The 21207-nt window shown below is 41.6% G+C and overlaps 5 protein-coding genes across 5 annotated transcripts; 2 read left to right on the top strand and 3 right to left on the bottom strand.

Moving 5' to 3' along the window:
* Nucleotides 1-114: 114 nt before the first annotated feature.
* Nucleotides 115-4914, top strand: LOC140786682 (NEDD8-activating enzyme E1 regulatory subunit AXR1-like). Its single transcript, XM_073135293.1, has 15 exons — nt 115-279; nt 629-801; nt 876-1039; nt 1309-1419; nt 1525-1604; nt 1690-1840; nt 1948-2041; nt 2185-2273; nt 2939-3012; nt 3092-3254; nt 3490-3575; nt 3901-3984; nt 4098-4278; nt 4357-4465; nt 4576-4914. Exons 1-14 carry the CDS (start codon nt 239-241, stop codon nt 4438-4440), a joined length of 1575 nt encoding a protein of 524 aa, XP_072991394.1. The 5' UTR covers nt 115-238; the 3' UTR covers nt 4441-4465; nt 4576-4914.
* A 1510-nt stretch (nt 4915-6424) lies between these two features.
* Nucleotides 6425-8470, top strand: LOC140787530 (pentatricopeptide repeat-containing protein At2g01510, mitochondrial). The gene has a single exon (XM_073136499.1). It carries the CDS (start codon nt 6523-6525, stop codon nt 8320-8322), a length of 1800 nt encoding a protein of 599 aa, XP_072992600.1. The 5' UTR covers nt 6425-6522; the 3' UTR covers nt 8323-8470.
* Nucleotides 8420-11829, bottom strand: LOC140787531 (probable serine/threonine-protein kinase PBL21). Its single transcript, XM_073136500.1, has 6 exons — nt 11039-11829; nt 10710-10970; nt 10416-10579; nt 9819-9898; nt 9565-9712; nt 8420-8980 (listed from the first exon to the last, which is right to left on the bottom strand). The coding sequence occupies exons 1-6, from the start codon at nt 11532-11534 to the stop codon at nt 8630-8632; spliced, it is 1500 nt and encodes a 499-aa protein (XP_072992601.1). The 5' UTR covers nt 11535-11829; the 3' UTR covers nt 8420-8629.
* Nucleotides 11830-13277: 1448 nt separating this feature from the next.
* LOC140785766 (dynamin-related protein 4C-like) lies at nt 13278-15588 on the bottom strand. Its single transcript, XM_073133752.1, has one exon. The coding sequence runs from the start codon at nt 15415-15417 to the stop codon at nt 13435-13437; it is 1983 nt and encodes a 660-aa protein (XP_072989853.1). The 5' UTR covers nt 15418-15588; the 3' UTR covers nt 13278-13434.
* A 2858-nt stretch (nt 15589-18446) lies between these two features.
* LOC140787569 (dynamin-related protein 4C-like) lies at nt 18447-20420 on the bottom strand. Its single transcript, XM_073136560.1, has one exon. It carries the CDS (start codon nt 20418-20420, stop codon nt 18447-18449), a length of 1974 nt encoding a protein of 657 aa, XP_072992661.1.
* Nucleotides 20421-21207: the final 787 nt, after the last annotated feature.

Genomic DNA, 21207 nt, shown 5'->3' with positions numbered 1-21207 from the left:
GTTCAGGCCCATAAGTAGCCCATTAAACTGAAAAGAGAAATAAAATAAATATAAAATGAATATCTAATAATGTATGTATAAAGTATCGTATCGTGATTCGCTTCGCTTCAATAGAGGCTGCGCATCCTATTCTTTAACTTGCGCCTTATTCTGTCGCTTATTATTCCAATCCTTCCTCATTTCCGTCCTCTCTCTCTCTCTCTCTCTCTCTCTCTCTCTCTCTCTCCACTGCGCGACAATGGCCGCGGAGCCGAAGACTAAGTACGATCGCCAACTCAGGTACCTCACCGTATCAGCTCTCTCTTCTACCTACTACTCCGTCACCTACCTGATGATGCGATCTCTTCTCTTGCCCTAATCATGGTTCCCAAAGGACTGGAATCCCATCTCTTCTTTCCATCGTCTTCGTGATCCCTTAGATTTTGGAGTTCACGGGGCTTCTTGATCCTCTGTCTCGAAGGGGCTGATGTTAATCGTCTTAGATTTATGATATTTCTACTCAGTGTTTGTGATTTTAGTAGCAAGGGTTTTGGTAACTGAGTTAGGGCTTAGTTCAGCTGTATATTATCAGGCTAAATCTTCCATATATATGTTTTAATACTGTCTCTATTTTGACTTAAAAATGAAGGATTTGGGGAGAACAAGGACAAGCTGCATTAGAGAAGGCTAGCATATGCTTGCTTAACTGTGGTCCTACTGGATCTGAAGCTCTGAAAAATCTTGTACTTGGTGGAATTGGGAGTATCACTGTCGTCGATGGTTCGAAAGTTGAAACATGTGATCTTGGGAACAATTTCATGTGTAGGTTTCTAACCTGCATTATAAATTGTCGTGCTTGTTTGGTTTTATGTACTGAACACAATGTAAATGGCCAGTGGATGAGCAATGCCTGGGACAATCAAGGGCAAAGTGCGTGTGCTCTTTCCTGCAAGAGCTGAATGATGCTGTTAAAGCCAAGTTTGTTGAGGAGTCTCCTGCGACTTTGATAGACAGCAATCCTTCCTTTTTTGCTCAGTTTACTCTTGTAATTGCAACTCAGGTATAATTGATGATTCTTGCCTAAGATTTTTTTATATTTTTAATAGCACAGTTCAGAAAAGTTGTATTATGAGCATCTTAGTAAAATGGAAAGTGTATGGCTCTCTTGTCTTCCAATCTTCCAATCCTATCTATCTTTTATGCTTAAGTTGAAGGTCAATAATATTGTCACTGTTTCCTTGATTTTGAGGTATAATGATGATTTTTACATCTGATAAACTACCTTGATTCCAATTTTTGTTTATGTGATACTATATTATGGCATGGCAGCTACTGGAGAATATTTTGTTAAAGCTAGATAGGATCTGTAGGAAAGCGAATGTCATTTTGGTTGTTGCACGTTCATATGGTCTCAGTGGGTTGGTTCGAATCAGTGTGAAGGTAATATAATGGGTATGACTTCTTATCTGTGTTGGTAAATTCTCCAGTTACTTTTCCTGTATTAGGCATAAGGAATCATGGGTTTCTTATTTTATTTGTCAACAGGAGCACAATGTTATAGAATCAAAACCAGACCATTTTCTAGATGATTTACGACTGCACAACCCATGGCCTGAGCTCAAAGAGTAAGAATGGTTTTCCTCCTGAAGTTAATTGTTCGTGGGACAAATGTCATTATACCATTTTTCTGATGTTATATATTTTCTACAGGTTTTCAAAATCTATTGATTTAAGCATAACAGATCCTGTTGTCCACAAGCATACTCCGTATATTGTCATTCTTATTAGGCTGGCAGAAAAATGGGCTGATGCACACAATGGTTGCTTGCCTTCAAGTAGGCAAGAGAAAAAGGATTTTAAGGTGTAGTGATGAGGATTTCTCTGATCTTTTTTTTTTTTTTGTCCTAGAGCTTTCCCAAGCTAGATCTCCATGCAAGCTGATGAGACTTTTCTTTTGTTTTCCTATAGGATCTAATAAAAGCTCACATGCTTAATATAGATGAAGAGAACTATAAAGAAGCCATGGAAGCTGCATATAAAGTCTCCACTGTCAGAGGAATTAGTAAGTTGGTTTACCTTAAAAGAAGCAAGCCAAATTTCTTTGAGGCTTGGCTAATTTCTTTAAGGCTTTATATATCTATATCTATCTATCTATATATCTAGCATTTGTATAGAAGCTAATGTGTTTAGCTACTTACATGTCAGGTTCACAGATTAGCCAAATTATTGAAGATACTTCTATAGAAGTCGATTCCTCTTCACCTGATTTCTGGGTTCTGGTGGCAGCATTAAAGGTAGATGTTTGTCAGTGTTGTGCTTATGTTTGGCTTCTTATATGTGATATGTACATGATAGCCTTTCATTTGTGGTAGTATGGATTTCACAAACACATTAAGATGTCTCTTAGATAAGGTAGCATTATGGTAGTCTGGAATTTAGTTGGTGGACACACTTCTTTTTACCCGCAACTTGATGGTCAGATGCATTGGTTATTGTAGGAAAGGTGAATAGAGAATCTCGAAGCTATTTTAGTGTCCTTTTGTCTTTTTATTCTCCGACTCTCCATGTTTAAATCAGATTTACTGCTGAAATCAACCCACCAAATGTTCCTTAAGCCCTCAATTATGCTCTATCTGGTTGTTGAGAGTTGAAACCGTCAGTTTTCAATCCTTTCTCATCTCCCTTTAAATCTATAATCTGATCAAATCTAGCTGTCATTTGTTTAGAGTTGAGAGCCTCAATATGCCTCTATACGATCATTTGATGTTTTTGTCATATTGGATAGCGGCACGATTGTCTTTGTGGCCACAAGGCCTGAATGATTCTCATTTACTGTTTTTTTAATATTCTTAATGCACTTGCTTATTTCCATAAGTACATCATTGGTAGATGATCTCTATGGACAAACTCAAGAAAACTTCCAATCGTTGATCAGTTGTAATCTCCTTTCTCTTTACAGGAATTCATTGAAAATGAAGGTGATGGAGAGCCACCACTTGAGGGATCAATACCTGACATGACATCTTTAACTGAGTTTGTTACTGGAAACAAGAAGCTACTTTTATTTGCTAATTACCTTCTTTATCATGAATTTGGTTTGTTGCTGGTACAGATATTATGTTAGCCTGCAAAAGATCTACCAAGCTAAGGCCGAATCTGATTGTTTTGCGATGGAGCGCCACGTGCGAAATATTCTGAAAAGAATTGGTAGAGAACCTGATGCTATTTCAAAGGCATATATCAAGACCTTCTGTAGAAATGCAAGAAAGCTCACGGTAAGTTTTCTCTTCCGGGACTGTGGTTTTACAAAAATGGCTACATTCTGTAATCTTTATGCTATTAAGATACTTTTTGATAGTCCTGATATGGTAAAATTGTATTTTATTTTACTTTGTTTACTGTTATTCTTCCCCTACATTTAAAAACATTAACTTGATGTGGATTGGAGGAAAGCATGTTAACACTGGTACTGTTTGTATAACTAGTTGTGTGATGATCCTTGATATGCAGGTTTGCAGATACCATACCATTGAGGAGGAGCTCAGCTCTCCTAATCTTCCAGAACTACAGAAGTATTTGACAGATGAAGATTACTGGTTAGTCTTCATACTGTTTTATGTTGTGTTGATTATTGATATGCATTACCTCATGTTTAGAACTTGGAAACTCGAAATAGCTTTTCTGCTTATACTGTAGACTAAAAGTACAATTTGATCATTTCCTTTATTTGGATTAGCTTAGATTAGGGATTTTGTGACATTAGGCAATCTCGATCTAAAGGCCATTTTCGCACATTGTGAGGAGTTATGGAATAAGTATGTAAAAATGTCCCATAGGTTGGGAAAAATTGGTAGCCCAATGGTCTCATAATATCTGAAAATGAGCTGTGTGCAAATATGCACTTTTTTTTTTCTGTTGCAGTTTTGCTGCTGGCTTCTATATCCTACTCCGTGCTGTTGATCGGTTTGCTTCCAATTACAACAGATTTCCTGGGATTTTCGATAGGTAAGCCGTGAAGTTCTTATTTATTTCTCTTCTACTGTGTGAGACACTACAAATTTGTTCCCAGTGAAGATTTGTTGTCTTATTGTGTGATGCTGAGCTGTTTTTTTTTTCAGTGAACTGGATGAGGACATGTTGCGGTTAAAGACTATTGCTTTTTCTATAATAAGCGACTCAGGTTTACATGGTTCCTCATTATCTGAGGACCTTATACACGAAATGTGCAGATTTGGCAGTGCTGAGCTCCATCCTGTTGCTGCTTTCATTGGGGGGGTAGCTTCCCAAGAAGTAATTAAGGTTTGTAGTGTTTCTGAGTTCATACTAATAAGATCTATCATGGTACTAGCTCTGATTCTTCTGTATGGACCCTTTCAGCTTGTCACTAGGCAATTCGTACCAATGACTGGGACATTCATATTCAATGGGATTGACCAGAAATCACAGGTTTTAGCACTATAGTTGCAATTTAAGCTTTAAAAAAAAGGTAATTCAAGGTCAACCTTATAGTAGGAAGTTTATTCTTTAGAATATTAAGTTGTTATAAAGTTCACCCTTTTAAATCAAATCATCTTGATATTGGATGTCATATGCTAGATACCGATATCTGGGAATCCTCAGTGTTGACAAGCCGAGCAACAAAAGAGGTTGTGCGTGGTTTAGGACAAATCATTTTTCTCAGGTAATGCAGATGTGATGCGACCTTTTGTTTGCGGTGTTGCTTTCTATACGGTGACATGGGCCTCTCGAGAACATGGATGTGCATGTTTTTTTAGCTGCTAGTAGTTTTTGGAGGGTTGAACTTCACATCTTCACGCATCTTCATAGCCTGGATGTCACTTCAGGAGAGAGTGCATTTAGATGTAATTTGGGAGAAGATGAATCAACATTTTTAATTTCTTAATTACCTTATACTTTTTCCTTTTTGATTGGTTACGAATTCATCTATCTGATATATAGTTGGATAAGTAGACAAATTCTTTCAAAAAACAAACTACAATAATAAGTTCAAATTACATATATATATAAAGTGCTCCAATATGTATATGCCGTACAATCAGACCGATTCTATCAAGAAATAAATTACAATAAGCTTAAATTGTGTCTTTACAATGCAATTAGAGTTAGGCCTCTTTATTTTAGGAATAAGATTAATTTTAAAATAATTAATTTTTTATTCATAAAATAAAGTCTTTATTTTTACTTGTATTTTAAAAAAAGTATAATACTTATTTTTGTTGTGATAAAGCGAAAAAAAGATAAAAAATTTGTGTTTTATTTATTATGAATTTATCCTAAATATTCTTTGATTTAATATAAACTAGGTTTATGAGATGGATATTATGGGTAAATTAGTAATTGAGTTAGTATGTAGTATAAAATATAATTTTGATGAATATTATTTATATTATAGAGTGAAGTTATTATGGTGTTTAGTTGTTATTTTAAAATTAAGAATTATATACTGAAATTAAAAAAAATATTAAAATAAACGGGGGCTTACAATTTATTTGGACGGAGAGGAGAGGAGAAAGCCAGAATCTACTGCTTGCCCTGCCTTGCTTGCTCGGTCTTAAGATAGTGAAGGTAATTCCGAGTAGTACGATAAAAGGTTGGGAGACTTTGCTCGTCGAGTTCTTGCTCTATAAAGCAGTAAAACTGAAGTCTACAACTTTATATTATATGCCATAAACTCATAGGTGGAGGAGGAGCTTTATAAGATGCAACAAAAGGTCAATTCCTAGCATTGAGCTTCTCCTACTGCTTGTGTCTCTCTATCAAAGAACGATTCCAAGTTTTTAGAGGCGGAGCCATATTTTCGTGATGTGGTCTCAATTCATTAATGCTCGATCAATCTTAGTAGGATCATATAGTTTAAAAATCTTTACAATTTGTTAGACTTTATTGCAGTATAAATACATGATACATTTGGTATACTGGTAATGCTTGGAGTTGGTGCATTTGTTTCGCTTCAGTGCATGCTGTTGTATTCTTGTCTATTTTTGCTAGTTAATGTTGACTACTGCTTGCCTCGACTTAAGATGGTGAAGGTGATTTGGAGAACTCCATAAAAAATTTGGAGATTCTGCTGCTCGAGTTCTTGCTCTGTAGAGTGGTGAAGCTAAAGTCCACGACTTTATACTATAATATCATGTTGTCCGAGGCTTGAGCCACATAAAAGCCGATGGGTTTTGGGGGGAGGAGCATAGGTAATCATGTGGTAACCCCTCAAAAGAAAACAACTTAGGTTGCTCTTTTAAGTTATAAAATAATTAGTTTATACTATCTGAATTATTAAAACAAGATTTAGCTATTTGCCTTGTCTAATAACTATAAGCGTTGTACAAGTTATTTTAAAAGATATAACTATCGTATAATATATATTAAGATGTTATTATTATGTTTCGAGTTGATACATTTAATAACAGTATAAGTACATGTTACAGTTGGTAGATCCATAATGCTCGATGTTATATATATATATATACACTCTTATAATTTGCAGTATATAAGAAGAAAATTATTGGACTCAGGAGCAGAGTGATGGTTACCTTCTCACTAGCCCGAGCCCGATCCATCAACCTGAGTCGATCCAACCCTTCTGTCCAACTTCTATGCTCACCTCCCACCACTAAAGCCGGTTTCGCGGCTCTGCTCCGCTGCTTCTCCCACCCGGCTCCTCTCAGCCAACTCCACGCTCTCATCCTCACCTCCGGCCTCTCCCACAAGAACGGCCTCCTCACCCACCTCCTCATCTCGCTTTCCTCCTCGGGTCACCTCGCCTACGCTCGCGACCTGTTCGACGGAATGCACAAACCACGCGCATTCCTCTGGAACACCCTCCTCAGAGCCTACGTCAAGAACCAACGTCCCGATGACACTATTTCTCTCTACCACCGCATGCGTTGCCTCGGAATTCGCCCCGATAACTTCACCTTCCCTTTCGTCCTCCGGGCTTGCGCTGACCTTATCGATGTTTACCTGGGAATGGCGGTCCATGCTGTTCTCCTCAGAGTTGGGCTTGTCTTCGATGCCATCGTCGAGACGGAGTTGATGGTCATGTATGCTAAGCTCGGGGAATCAGATTTGGCAGAACACGTTTTCGAGGAATTGGGCCGCACAGACGGCAAGGATTTGATTGCGTGGAATGCGTTGATCAGCGCTTTCTCGCAGAATGGACATGCGGATAAGGCTCTGAAACTGTTCAAACAGATGGAACTGGAAGGAGTAGAGCCTGACTCGATCACTCTGGTGAGCGTCATCTCCTCATGCGCGTACTTGGGGTGCTTGGAATTGGGTCGGAAGCTCCATAGAAGAGTAAGAGAAGAGATGCAGAAGCCCAACGTATTCGTCGACAATGCGCTTCTTGACATGTACACCAAATGCGGGTGCATGGATGAGGCAAGCAAGCTCTTTGATGAAATGCGACAGAGGAATGTTGTCTCATGGAGTACTATGATCGGAGGGTATGCCATTAACGGTGACAGCAGGGGAGCACTAGCTCTGTTCTCTTGTATGGAAGACGTAGGCGTGAGGCCGAACGAGGTGACCTTCCTTGCTATCCTCACTGCGTGCAGCCATGCAGGATTAGTAAGCGAAGGGAAGCAATACTTCCGTAGGATCACAAATCCTAGGATCGAACACTATGCAACTATGGTTGCTCTTCTTGGCCGATCAGGACATTTAAAAGAAGCCTATAGTTTCATCAAGAGTATGCCTATCGAACCCGATGCCGGCATTTGGGGTGCTCTCTTGGGCGCATGCACGACCAACCGAAATACCGAACTCGGTCAGCTCGCTGCCGACCAGCTCCTCAGAATAGCTCCCGACGTGCCTTCATATCACGTGCTTCTTTCCAACATCTATGCGGCATGCGGGAGGTGGGACTATGTCGAGAAGATCAGAGAGAAGATGAAGGGGAAAGCCTTGAAGAAGGTAGCAGCTTATAGCTCAGTAGAAATGGGAGGGGAGGTTCATGTATTCTATGAAGGATCGCACTCTTGGTCTAAGGATATATACGGTAAGCTCGATGAGCTAACTGCATTAGTTAGGGGCGTTGGGTATGCGCCGATGACCGGAGTTGTGCTGCATGATGTGGAGGTCGAGGAGAAAGAGGCTGCAGTTGGCACTCACAGCGAGAAACTTGCTATTGCATTCAGTCTTATCAAATCGAAGAGTTGCGAGACTCCATTAAGGATCATGAAGAACCTGAGGATCTGCAGTGATTGTCATGCTTTCTTCAAGTACACATCAAAAGCACTTAACAGGGTGATCATAATAAGAGATAAGAGCAGGTTCCACCATTTCCGAGATGGTCAGTGTTCTTGCAATGACTTCTGGTGATGATCTCAAGAGTATTTTATCTGTATTCAAGCACGAAGGAGTGAGACCTGGAAGCAGAGACGCAAGAACAGTCTTGATCAATTCCTCAAGACAAAAATGCAAGAATATTTCTCCATTATGACAGAAAATGAATTTGCTTTACAACAAATTTCGATTATAATCAACCAAACATTATACAGATCAGTGAACTTGTATACACAACTCTGGCTCATTTCCTATGTCAAACAATGTCAAATATATACTGCTTTGACATATCCACAATCAACGCTTAATATAAAGACTTAAAAAATTTCAGAGACATTTTTGTTCAATGACCGTATGTATGCGTATCGTCTTCGTCAGTGTCAGAAACCCCAAGCATAGCTAGAGCTAAGTGGCTTCTCATATTGCCCTTTTCTAATGGATCATACAAGTGAGAACTATATCCAGTAAGGCAACCATTGCCTGTAAATATGGACCAGTCGCCACATGTGTCTTCATCTTGCAACATCGAAATCACTTGGTTGATGTTTGGCCTCTCTGATTCCTCATTGCTGATGCAGGCAGTAGCTGCAAGAACCATCCTTCTCATCTCACTCCAACAAATGGAGTCAAGCTTCATCAGTGGATCGACCAATTTTTCAATGGCTCCTCCACCTTGCTGTAGAAGTGGCTTAGCCTGTTAAAAGTGAGACACTTAGCCACAATAGCACACAGAAACGGTATAATTTATACAAAATGCATGGTACTATCAATCTGTTTACATGCACCACATTTTCAGCTTTCAGAAGCACAAGCTAAAATTGTTATCCATTAAAACTCTTGCATATAAGCTAGATGAATACAAGCAAAACCATGATGATCCATATTATATTGCAAAATCAAAAGTACAGATGTGGAGGTTCAACAACATTAATGCGCGAAAAATAGATAGTTCATCAATAGCTGCCTGGTTGGTGCTGCAGCAATACTCTTCATGTTGCATCAACTTATTGATCTTAGTAATCGATAAAATCATAATAATGTTGCTGAATGTGGCTAAATACATCATCTAAACAAACCATTAATCAATTGCTGTACTCTTTATAATCAGTATCCCACCATTGTCTACAAATAAAGAGCTAGTAAATGCTTGGTAGAGAAGATAATATTAAAGTAAATGAGAGAATTGAAATTGATATGCAGGGATGCTCTAATTAAATAGTATATTTCAGTTGGAGAAAATGTACCATTGAATTGAGGGAGTGAATTTGAAGTACTTACCCATAGGACTAAGTTCTCATCTCCTTGAGGCCTACTCCGATCAATTGCTTTCCTCCCAGTAATTAGTTCCAACAAAACCACCCCGAACGCATAAACATCAGTTTTATCTGATAGTTTTCCATGTTGGAAATACTCAGGAGCCAGATAGCTAAATAAGCAACAACAAGAAAAACATTCTCAACAAATAAATATTCAGAAAAACAGTTCTTTCTCAAAAACAATGAACTGCAGGGAGTTTAACTTCTAGCTTTTACCCAAAAGTTCCCGTAACAGACTTGCAGAGGAAGGGCAGAGAAGGTCCATGAGTCCATGTAGCCAATCCAAAATCACATAGCTGCCAACAGAACAACATCCACAGTAGCAGATGATATAATGCATGACTTCAAACAACTAAAACATATTATGCTAAATAGCTATCAAAAACTGTTGGCCAGACTATCTTCTCAGCTCAGACAATATTGATCATTTGGATACTCTTTATCTTTCTCTGATAAACTGTTATACCGTTAGAGTACCAATGATATTTTATTTTTCGACATAACTGCATAAGTTAATTACTAATCTTCTTAAGAGATAAAAGCAGCCAATTGAGCAGCAATCTCCATTATGTGTGCTGCTGCTGTTAGATAGGTCCCAAGCATCTATTTCATATGTAAACGGAAGCTGTTAGGTGTTGAGCTCTCTGCTTATGATAATTATTTGCATGAGCCCACCACCAAAATAAGTCACATAGATCAAAGTAAGTAGCTTTATCATGATGAATGCAATATTTCCTTTCTAAAAAGAAAAATAAGAAAGCTACAAGCAACCAAAAAAGAAAAAGAGAGAAGAGGACAAGGAAGAACACTCACTTTGGGGCTTTTCTTAGCTGAGAGGAGAATGTTGGATGGCTTGATGTCTCGATGGATAACGCACTTATCGGTGGCATAATGCAGGTACTCAACCGCCCGCGCCAACCCTATCGCCACCTTGTATCTCACCTTCCAAGGCAACACTTTCCTCCTTCCCCTCCTCTCTACATGACAATAAAAAGAAGTTACTTCCAGTTACCTCCAAGTGATTCCCTCAATTGAAGTCCTCCCCAATTATGCAAATATATATACTTCTAAGGATTTTAAAGAAGGAAGGTGTCAGAGTACTACTACCATGGTGGTGGAGATGCTGATCCAGGCTACCCCCGGAGACGAATTTGTAAACAAGAAAGAGGCCTTCTTTATCGACGCAGAATCCAATCAGGGGAACAATGTTAGGGTTACAAAGCGAACTCGCGATCATCAGCTCCCTGCAAAACGCCTTGGCGCTCTCTCGTTCCTCCCCCTCCACCTTCTTCACCGCCACCGCCCGCCGCCGGAGTCCAATCGTCCCCCTGTACACCCTGCTTAGCGCTCCTCGCCCCAGCTCCCTCCCTAGCATACAAAATCCCACTCAATCTCAAGAAAAAGTTGCAAAATTTACTAGAATTGCCACAATTTACCTCGGCGGAAACCCCGGGTCGCCGCCCGGATCTCGGCGTAGCTGAACCTCACCAGACCAGCGGCCACCGGTGCAATGCTCCTCTCGAGGAACTCCAGCTTCTTCCACTGCCGTTGCTCCTTCCTCTCTCCCCCGCCGCCGCCATCTCCTAGGCTAACCAGGAGCAGCACGGCCGAGGCGCTGGCCCCAGTCCCGCCCCCGCCCCCGCCGCCGTCCTCGGCGTCGGTTTGCGAGCCGAAGCTGAAGCGGAAGGACGAGTGTACGGAATGCGGGTCGGCCCCCGCGTCTCCGGCTACAGAGCCAGCTAGAAGCCACGACTTGTTCTCCTCGTGGCGGCCCTCACGCTCGCCGCCGCTTCCTCCTCCCATTTGGGTCAGCTTACCAAGAGCCAACTTTCTGCAAGTTTTTAATGAAATTACTTCTTTGCCATCTTTGGAGGTAATGCAGCAGCTACTGCTACTGCTACTGCTACCGCTACCGCTGAGAGACGACCCCATGGGTGAGAGGAAGCAGATCTCTGACCCGTTTGTTCACCCACTCCCACCAAATTCCAAGTATAATAAAGCCAGAGAGAGAGAGAGAGAGAGAGTGAGAGAGAGATAGAGAAATTAATAATAATAATAATAATAAAAAGAAAAAGTTGAGAGGATGTGGTCTAGCTCTCAGTCACTTTTGGATCTTAGCTTTGCTTGTGCGAGGGTGAGAGGTGATCAGCGAAAAAGAGTTCTTCTTTGCTCGCTTTACTCTTTGTTTCTACTTGCTAAGATATGAATGGAATACAAGTGGGGAAGTGGTAAAAAGGGTCATTTTCTTTTTAACCTTATTTACATATTCGTTGAGGAGATTTTTTAGGATACGCTAATGATAGGACATTTTAAAAATATTATATATACTTATATCAATATTAAAATATTATCATTGGAGTACATCTGCACATTTCTCCTTCTTCTTCTTCTTCTTCTTCTTCTTCTTCTTCTTCTTCTTCTTCTTCTTCTTCCATATGCAAATGCAAGCAACAGTGAACTTGGAGAATTAGAAAAATCTTTGGCATCTAGTCAGGGATTGTTCAGCTTCACACGACCGCTGGTGCCAAATCAATGCATAATTTTAATATAATGCTAACAGTAGAATGGAACTATTTTACTAGTATAAATTATCATCATTATTCATGTCATCTTCTTGGTGGCATGTCAGCTATGATTGTCCAAGTGTCAGTCTTGCACAAGAAATTTAAAATGTTTTTTGAGCGGAATTATTATATGCCCAACTTGAAACGATCTTAAAGTGTTTAAAAAATTAGTAAATATAATTTTTTTTATTAATTTCATTCATGTAAATTTTGTTAAATTATATTCTGATGTTAAGCTCTTGGCGACTGTTTTTTTTTTCTTTTTGAAATATGTGTTCGATTTTAATTAATGTCTATGTGATTAGTCATTCAATAAATGTTAAAAATAGTAGGAATAACTTTCAGATTAAAGCAACACGCTGACAATTGCATATAAAGTTGAAATAGTTGCATTGTTCCTCTTAATTTATCAGAACTCTCTTATTCTCGTATTAGACTATTTCTATTTCATTTTTAAATTATTAGCATATATTTTTAATATAATTTAGATATAACTATCCCCTACCTCATATAAAAAAATAAATTATAATGGCAATTGGGTGGGACACACTCCATTATGTCAACAATTAGAAGTGATCAATATTTCAGAAAATGGTCAACATTATAGAATTCTTTAAAGGGATTGTCATCCTCATCCTCGTCTGTCAGTCGCCAGAATGTTCATCAAATCTGAAACCCACATCAACAACATAGGAAGTAAAAGCCAATGTAAGAGGAGTGGCTAACATGGATGCAGAGTAGTTGAAGACCCTTGAAGGCTTAGGTGAGGGCATGAAAGGAAACTGCATTGATCTAAGACAGTGTAAAGAATAAGGGATTCTAAACCTTAAGCCGTCAACTCCCAAAGTCAACGGGTAGGCCCATAGAGAAGGAATTGATATAAATAATCGCCTCCAAATATGGAACAGAGGACTTTGACATTGGCAAAGGTGGAAATGAACTCTATCTGTGTCTCGTGGTAGCACTCGTCGAAGGGGAAATAGAAGCAGAGGGCAACGAGAGGACGTGGCGGAGGTTCGGTCGGGAGATCGCTGGTCACCGTTTACCTTGGCTTGTTATGAGATTCGAGAACGGGAAAGGACTCAGATGAAATCCAAAATAAATTGCCGGATAAAGCAAAACAGCGTCATCCTCGCCATTAATTTACTAAAGATCTTCGCTCATTCAGCGTTTAACACTGCAGTGAATGTAACTAATATTCCAACTTACTTAGTAGTATTTCATAAAGAGATAGCACGAGAAGATCCAATAGTACGTACTAAACTAAATTATTTAATACCAGTAGTTATCCGATCAATAATATTTGCTACCACATCCTTTGACTGCTTCAAAAGCTTGATGCTCTTCTGCAGCCGCTCGCGCTTCCCGGCAGTCGACGGCGACTCCTCCAGCATGCGCTCGATGCCGGTCATCCCTGGCCCAACCAGCTCATTCACCAGCTCCGTCTCCATCTCAGTTTCCACTAAGCATTTGATGTTGTACAACACATGCAATGCTAGGCCATCCACCATTCTCAGCACAATGGTCCTCCAGTACGCACTCATCCTCATCCTCATGTCGAATGCTTGCTCTGCTAACTTTGCGAACTGCCTCAGATGACCAACTTGGACCTCTCCAAATTCCTTCAGCTTCAATGCCGTTGGCATCTCGTGGTCCTCAATTGCCAACAAGAACTTATTCTGGTCTTCCATTAATCCGGTCCATGTCTTCATGTAGTCCGGGTTCGACGTGTAGTCAGCTACGAGCTCCATCGCAATCATCTCGTCGACAAACTTGTTCGATCTACTCCTCATCTTCTCGATCAGATTCCGCACTGCCCTTCGACTCGAAGATTGCATCTGCGGGTAGTTTTGAGAGTGTTTTAACAACATTTGTGTCACAACACCTTCCACATAGCCCCAGACGTCTGTGACTAACTCACGAGGCATTTCACTAATCTTATCCACCTTCTTTCTTAGAATGGTAAGAAAGGCAGACCTGGGTAGAAAATTTGGGAGCCTAATACCATTCGTCTCCTCCAAGATTCGTATCTCTTCCATCAGAAACAACTCGTCATTAAACGGGCAACTAGAAGGAAGCCTTGTGGAATACTTGTGGAGCATTTCAGCTATCCTAGCAGTGCCATGTAGTTCGAGATCATCCGGGAACTCTTCAAACTCCCCTCTTATAAGTAATTTCTCGAGGGAGTCTCTTACAAGCTTCAAGATTCGTATAAACACCCTTACGGCGTCAGCAACGGTGGATAAGTTCTGCGGCATGTCATTGAGCTCGGACACATTCTGGTTGAGCTTGTCGGTGATCTTTTTCACGATGTCCGGCAAGCATTTGGATATGCTCGACGCCTGGATCTGCATGAGGCGTTGGGCGAGCACCGGAATACCGACGATAGACTTGTCGATCTGGGAGAGAAGGGGGTGCGTCTCGAAGAGACAGGACTCCTCCGCCCGCGCCTGCTCGTAGGACTCATCGCCGACGCGGTTGCGGACGCAGACATAACCGAGGCCGATATTTACGTCGTCGGCGGTGACCTTCTCGAGCAATCCCTCCGGCGCCTTGTCGGCCTTTGTCACCACCGCAAGCGTCCTCTCGCCGTTGCGGTCCACTTGCTGGGACATCCTGATCGACTCGCACGTCGGGAAATCTACGGTGGCTGATAGAACGTTCAATATGATGCTCTCCTTCGGAGTGATGTACTCCATGATAATGCTCGATATCTGCTCGTAGATGTTGTCCGGCTGGCCGTGGACAGGGACGCGGGTAATGCCCGGGAGGTCGACCATGGTAAGGTCGGGGACGCCATTCTTCTTGACAACGAGTGTTAGCGGCGTGTTGGAAATGCCCTTGCCGTCGCCGGCCATCTCATCGGTGGCTACTCTGATTGCGGCGGTGATGCCAGCCTCGGTGGTGGTCACGTTCTTGTCTCTGTACTCGAGGATTAGTTGGGGTTCAACAACGGAGGGGTCGTTCTGGAGACGCATAACGAGGGGGACGCGCGTGCAGATGCCTTGCCCGCGCGGGAGGCTGATGCCGGCGAGGGACTCGAGGACGGAGGACTTCCCGCTAGATTGGTCGCCGACGACGACGATGGTAGGGATCTGGATGCCTTCTTGCATGACCTTGAGGTGGCGGAGGCGATCGACGGCGTCGAGGAGTGGGCGGATGTGGTCATTGTAAGAGGCGGCCAGGGCCGTGTCAAATTTGGGCACCTCTTCTTTGACGCGTAGTTTCTTCTCTGCGTCAGCTTTGGCCATCTTAGTTGGAAGGAAGGTGGTTGCTTTGGATTGTGGATCGCAGTTTATTGTTGAGGTGGAAGAAGCCAGTAATGGGATGTTGGATTTATAGGTGAGGAGGGGAAGGTGAAAAGGTTGAAGGTGAAGCTGAGGAAATTGATGCTTTGGTAGAGCAAAGGAAAAAGGTTCTAAAGAGCTAACCTTTGCCTCCAGATCACTCTTCTTTTGTTGCAGTAACCAAAAGTATATGGTACAACAAAGGTGGCAACAGTAGAAATTCTTAGAGGTTAAGTCAGGCCTATCAACAGTTTTATCCGAGACTATTTATATATACTTTGAATAAGTTAATTAGTTTATCATCTCATTTTAATTGACTCTGGGAGAGATGAATGATTCATTTTATGCTGATTGCCTATCTTAGCAATGTTTGCATGATTTGGATATAAGGATTATATAAGGACTCTTAGAACCTCCTACACATAACATAGTTTGGAATAAATAAATTTTCCTTCCCCATTTATAATTTCAATAAGCATTCTCTTAAATAGAACAAAAAAACATAATGGTAGAAACTTGCTATTCAACTAAACTCCTAATGATGAGGAACTAATCAACTTATTCAAGTATATTCAAATACTCTCGGATTAATTCGAGATATGCATGCAGGAGTTAGTCCCTAAGAATTCCAAAGATTATTGCTCCACCAAAAGAAGAGGGAGGCAGAAAAGTGAAGCAAGCAATAAATTTCGGTGAGAAACAGAATAGGATGCTGTGGGACAAGAGAGTATTTGCTTAAGAGGAGAAGCAAAGGTTTGGGTTGTACAGAAAGGGGGGAGTTAGGAATTCATCAAGTATTTGCTTATTAGCTCTTTAGAAGCTCCCCCCCCAAAGATGTTCTAATACTTCTTAACTGATCTTGTTATGGGTCTCTGTTCACCGGAGACGGAGAAGAGATGAAGGATTTTTTTTTTAACGCTGATCGTCTATCCTAGAGATGTTCACATGAAGTCATGATAATTTTATAGTGGGTGATTTGGATAATGGTTCTATGAGGACTCTTAGAACCTCCTGAAGAAAACAGAGGTTGGGATAAATCTGCCTCCTCGCTTTTACTTCAATAAGCATTTCCCTTAATAAAATAGAGCATATAATGTCAATCATGGCACTATGGAAGTTAATAAAGTGAAACTTGCGATTATCATCTTGAGGGCAAGGTGCAGATGTGATCATTTCAGTTACTAAAGGAGGAAGAATATTATGTTAAACATGCTAAAAGATAGCTTGCATGCTTGATGCGACCCAATATACTATAAGGATATTTTTTGGCAATCTTACTAGAAACGAGATTTTTTGAAACTCTTTTGAGCTGATCCTAAAGGTGGCTTAACTAACGAAAGAAAGATGGAACCAGATATGCCCGAGAAAAAAGGAAGGTGGGGAAAAGGAATCGACAAAGAATCCAGGAAAGAGCAGCGAAGGAAAAGGAAAAGCGTGACGAGCAAAGTAAAGTAAAGAGATGTTAGAAGGTGCAAAATCAATATTGGACAATTATGGACTTTGAACATTAAGCCACAAAATTTGATTCTTGTCATGAAACTCTTATACTTGGATGTGTATGTGACATGATATATATCGGTCTTCAAAAGGGTGGATCCTCGTTGTTTAAGATCAAGGGTCGATTAATCCCTTACTCGCTTGGTCCTTTCTTCCCATCCAAGCCAACTGCAAACAAAGCTTAGAATAAAAGCTAAGCTAACTCTTTCTCGGTGTGGAATGATATGATCTTCCATCGCGAAGTGGCCGCCTTCGCTCAATTTGGGTCAGACCTTGATGCTGCGACTAAGGCATTACTCAATAGAGGTGCAAGGCTTACAGAAGTGCCCAAACAACCACAATATTCACCACTTCCAATTGAAAAACAAATTGTAGTGATTTATGCAGTTGCCAAGGGTAGGCAAATTCTCTTTCTCGCTTCGGGTTGAAGAGGAGTCAGGTGGTTTCAGTCCTTCATTGGAAAAAGGCTATAAGACTCTGATCATTAGAAAGAAGATCCCCGGCCGATCTTCTTGCGATGTCAACTGAGGTTAATACCAAATTTGGATTTAGCCTATTATATGCCCATGTTCACACCTACTCCTGATCCTGTCTGGAAGGCAAATTCCATAACAGAGATCGCCTTTGAAGTCCGTGGAAGAGTCAAAGGGTCACCATTACGGAGGATCTCCCCCCTAATCTTAGATGGGTCGTCTGAGGGTTCGCCGCGGTATTATTTGATCGTGGAAATGCCATGTCAGGTGCACCTATCAGAATCGGAACAGACCAATTACCAGATCCACCTATCATTACCGGCATGCTCTGATCGATATCTTTGGAGATGATTCCGTACTACAGTTTGGTGGGGGAACTTTAGGACACCCTTGGGGAAATATACCCGGTGCTGTAGATAAAGAAAAATGCATAAGTTAATATGTATTCTTTGTCAACGATTTTGTTCTATGTTATCAAAACCAACATGAACATCTTTCATTTGTGCCATCCAAATGATTATCGTATTGACATCCTTGATCTCTTTTTTTTAGATTTTCTTTCTCCTAACTTTTTTTGTGTGTGAAAGTATGGGTGCATGTGTCTTACCTGTAAATCTTGAGCTCTTCTGCATTTATATGTGAGACTATTTTGATACAGTAAACAGTATCTCTAGCATGTTAGAGCACCGCATCTGTAGGTATCACTACAGAATTTTGATAACATAGAACAAAATCGTTGACAAAGAATCCCACTTGATGCTATGAAAATGAACTGAAACTGAGTGATAAATATTAACCCACATCATAAATGTCGACATTAAGGACTAGAGCAAAAACTGCAAAGTAGCAATGCAGCTAATGAGCTACAGGTACATAACAACTATTAATATTGCTAAAAGACTAGAACAACCCTAAAACAAAAATATATGGTCTAGTACGTCGTTAAGAAATAGCATAGGATCACCATTCACCACATATATTAGAAGCTGCAATTGTAGTACGGGCAACATTAAGTATTCCCTATCAATCAATAGCTATCCGATCCATTAGGTTGGCTACCACGTCCTTTGACTGCTTCAAGAGCAGGATGCTCTTCTGCAGACGCTCGCGCTTCCCGGCGGCCAATGGTGATTCCTCCAGCATGCGCTCTAACCCGGTCATGCGTGGCCCGACTAACTGGTTCACCAGCTCCGTCTCCATCTCACTCTCCACCAAGCATTTGATGCTGTACAACAGATGCAATGCTGGGCCATCCACCATCCTCAGCACAATCGTCCTCCAGTATGCACTCATCCTCATCCGCATGTCGAATGCTTGCTCTGCTAACTCTGCGGACTGCCTCAAATGACGAACTTCGATCTCGCCAAATACCTTCAGCTTCAATGTTGTTGGCAACCCATGGTTCTTAATTGCCTCCATGAACACCTTCTGGTCTTCCATTAACCCTGTCCACGTCTTCATGTAGTCCGGGTTCGCGGTGTAGTCAGCAACGAGCTCCATTGCGATCATCTCCTTGACAAACTTCATAGATGTTGTCCTCATCTTCTCAATCAGATTATGAACTGCGCTTCTAATTGAAGATTGTATCTGCGGGTAGTTTCGAGAGTGTTTTAATAACATCTGTGTAGCAACACCTTCCACATAGCACCAGACATCTTCCACTAACTCACGAGGCATTTCACTAATCTTGTCCACCTTCTTCCTTAGGATGGTAAGAAAGGCAGACCTGGGTAGAAAATTTGGGAGCCTAATACCGTTCATCTCCTCCAAGATTTGGATCTCTTCCATCAGAAACAACTCGTCATTAAACGGGCACTTAGAAGGTAGGCTTGTGGAATACTTGTGGAGCATTTCAGCTAACCTAGCAGTGCCATGTAGTTCGAGATCATCCGGGAACTCATCAAACTCTCCTCTTATAAGTATCTTCTCGAGCGAGTCCCTTACGTGCTTCAATATTTGTATAAACACCCTGACGGCATCAGCAATGGTGGACAAGTTCTGCGGCATGTCATTGAGGTCGGACACATTCCGACTGAGCTTGTCGTTGATCTTCTGCACGATGTTCGGCAAGCATTTGGATATGCTCGACGCCTGGATCTGCATGAGGCGTTGCGCGAGGACTGGAATGCCCACGATGGACTTGTCGATCTTGGAGAGCAGGGGGTGCGTCTCGAAGAGACAGGACTCCTCCGCCCGCGCTTGCTCGTAGGACTCATCGCCGACGCGGTTGCGGACGCAGACATAACCGAGGCCGATATTTACGTCGTCGGCGGTGACCTTCTCGAGCAATCCCTCCGGCGCCTTGTCAGCCTTTGTCACCACCGCAAGCGTCCTCTCGCCGTTGCGGTCCACCTGCTGCGACATTCTGATCGACTCGCACGTTGGGAAATCGACCGTAGCGGATAGAACGTTCAGGATGATGCTCTCTTTGGGAGCGATGTACTCCATGATAATGCTCGATATCTGCTCGTAGATGTTGTCCGGCTGGCCGTGGACAGGGACGCGGGTGATGCCCGGTAGGTCGACCATGGTGAGGTCAGGGACTCCTTTCTTCTTAACGACGAGAGTTAGTGGCGTGTCGGAAATGCCCTTTCCGTTGCCGGCAATCTCATCGGTGGCTGTTCTGATTGCGGCGGTGATGCCGGCCTCGGTGGTGGGCACGTTCTTGTCTCTGTACTCGAGGACTAGTCGGGGTTCAACAACGGAGGGGTCGTTCTGGAGACGCATGACGAGGGGGACGCGCGTGCAGATTCCTTGCCCACGAGGGAGGCTGATGCCGGCGAGGGACTCGAGGACGGAGGACTTCCCGCTAGATTGGTCGCCGACGACGACGATGGTGGGTAGCTGGATGCCTTCTTGCATGACCTTGAGGTGGCGGAGGCGGTCGACTGCGTCGAGAAGTGGGCGAATGTGGTTGTCATAAGAGGCAGTGATGGTGTCGGATTTGGTCATCTCTTCTTTGGTGGGTAGTTTCTTCTTTGCGTCAAACTTGGCCATCTTTCTTGGAAGGAAGGTGTTTGTTTTGGATTGTCAAATTCGTTGTTGGAGATGGATGAATTCAGTAATGGGAGGTTGGATTAATTTATAGGTGATGAGAGGAAGGTCAAAGGTTGAAGGAGAAGCTGAGGGGTCTGGACTTCGGTGTTCGACGATATGCCTCGACATTCCAACGGACGCTTCGTTTGCTCTTATTGCACCCTGACAAGGGGTAGAAGCCGAGGAGGGACGACGATGCGTTTTCCAAAATACAAGGGCCTGTCTTACCTCTTTGTTTTGGGGGCTAAACCTCCCCTTTATCTAAAATATATGTTGCTAAAAGAGTGTCATCTCACTAGATAATCTTTCTTTATATACATCTTATGTATTACGTTATCTTTATCTCAATTTATAGGTGGGATAAAAAATGGATAACCAAATGCCTTATCCAATCCTGCAAATGACAATTCTCGCCCTCTCAACCTCTCTATCCAAACTCTGCAATTCCAATTTGTGTATTATTTACCTGACGTATTATGCCATATTTTAAAAGTTAGATTCATATTAAATAATATAATGTTACAAATCTATAATATACTTGGTAATATTTTATACTATATATGTAATGAAAATATTTTGACATCAGATTTTCTTCTCTGATGTTATTTGTAATGGTATCTTTATTGTTTAAACTTTAAATTATGACGAATTCAATCAAATTATTTTTAGACACCCATCACTAATTCCATGATAAGTGCCTATTTTATATATATCTTAATTTTTTTTTCCTTAGCAACCAAATGGGCCC

The sequence above is a fragment of the Typha latifolia genome, chromosome 4 (genome assembly GCF_019914945.1).
Source record: "Typha latifolia isolate L0001 chromosome 4, TyphaL0001v2, whole genome shotgun sequence".
Classification (NCBI taxonomy): domain Eukaryota; kingdom Viridiplantae; phylum Streptophyta; class Magnoliopsida; order Poales; family Typhaceae; genus Typha; species Typha latifolia.
The sequence above is the reverse complement of the archived record's forward strand: the minus strand, read 5'-3'. Positions and strand labels throughout refer to the sequence as shown.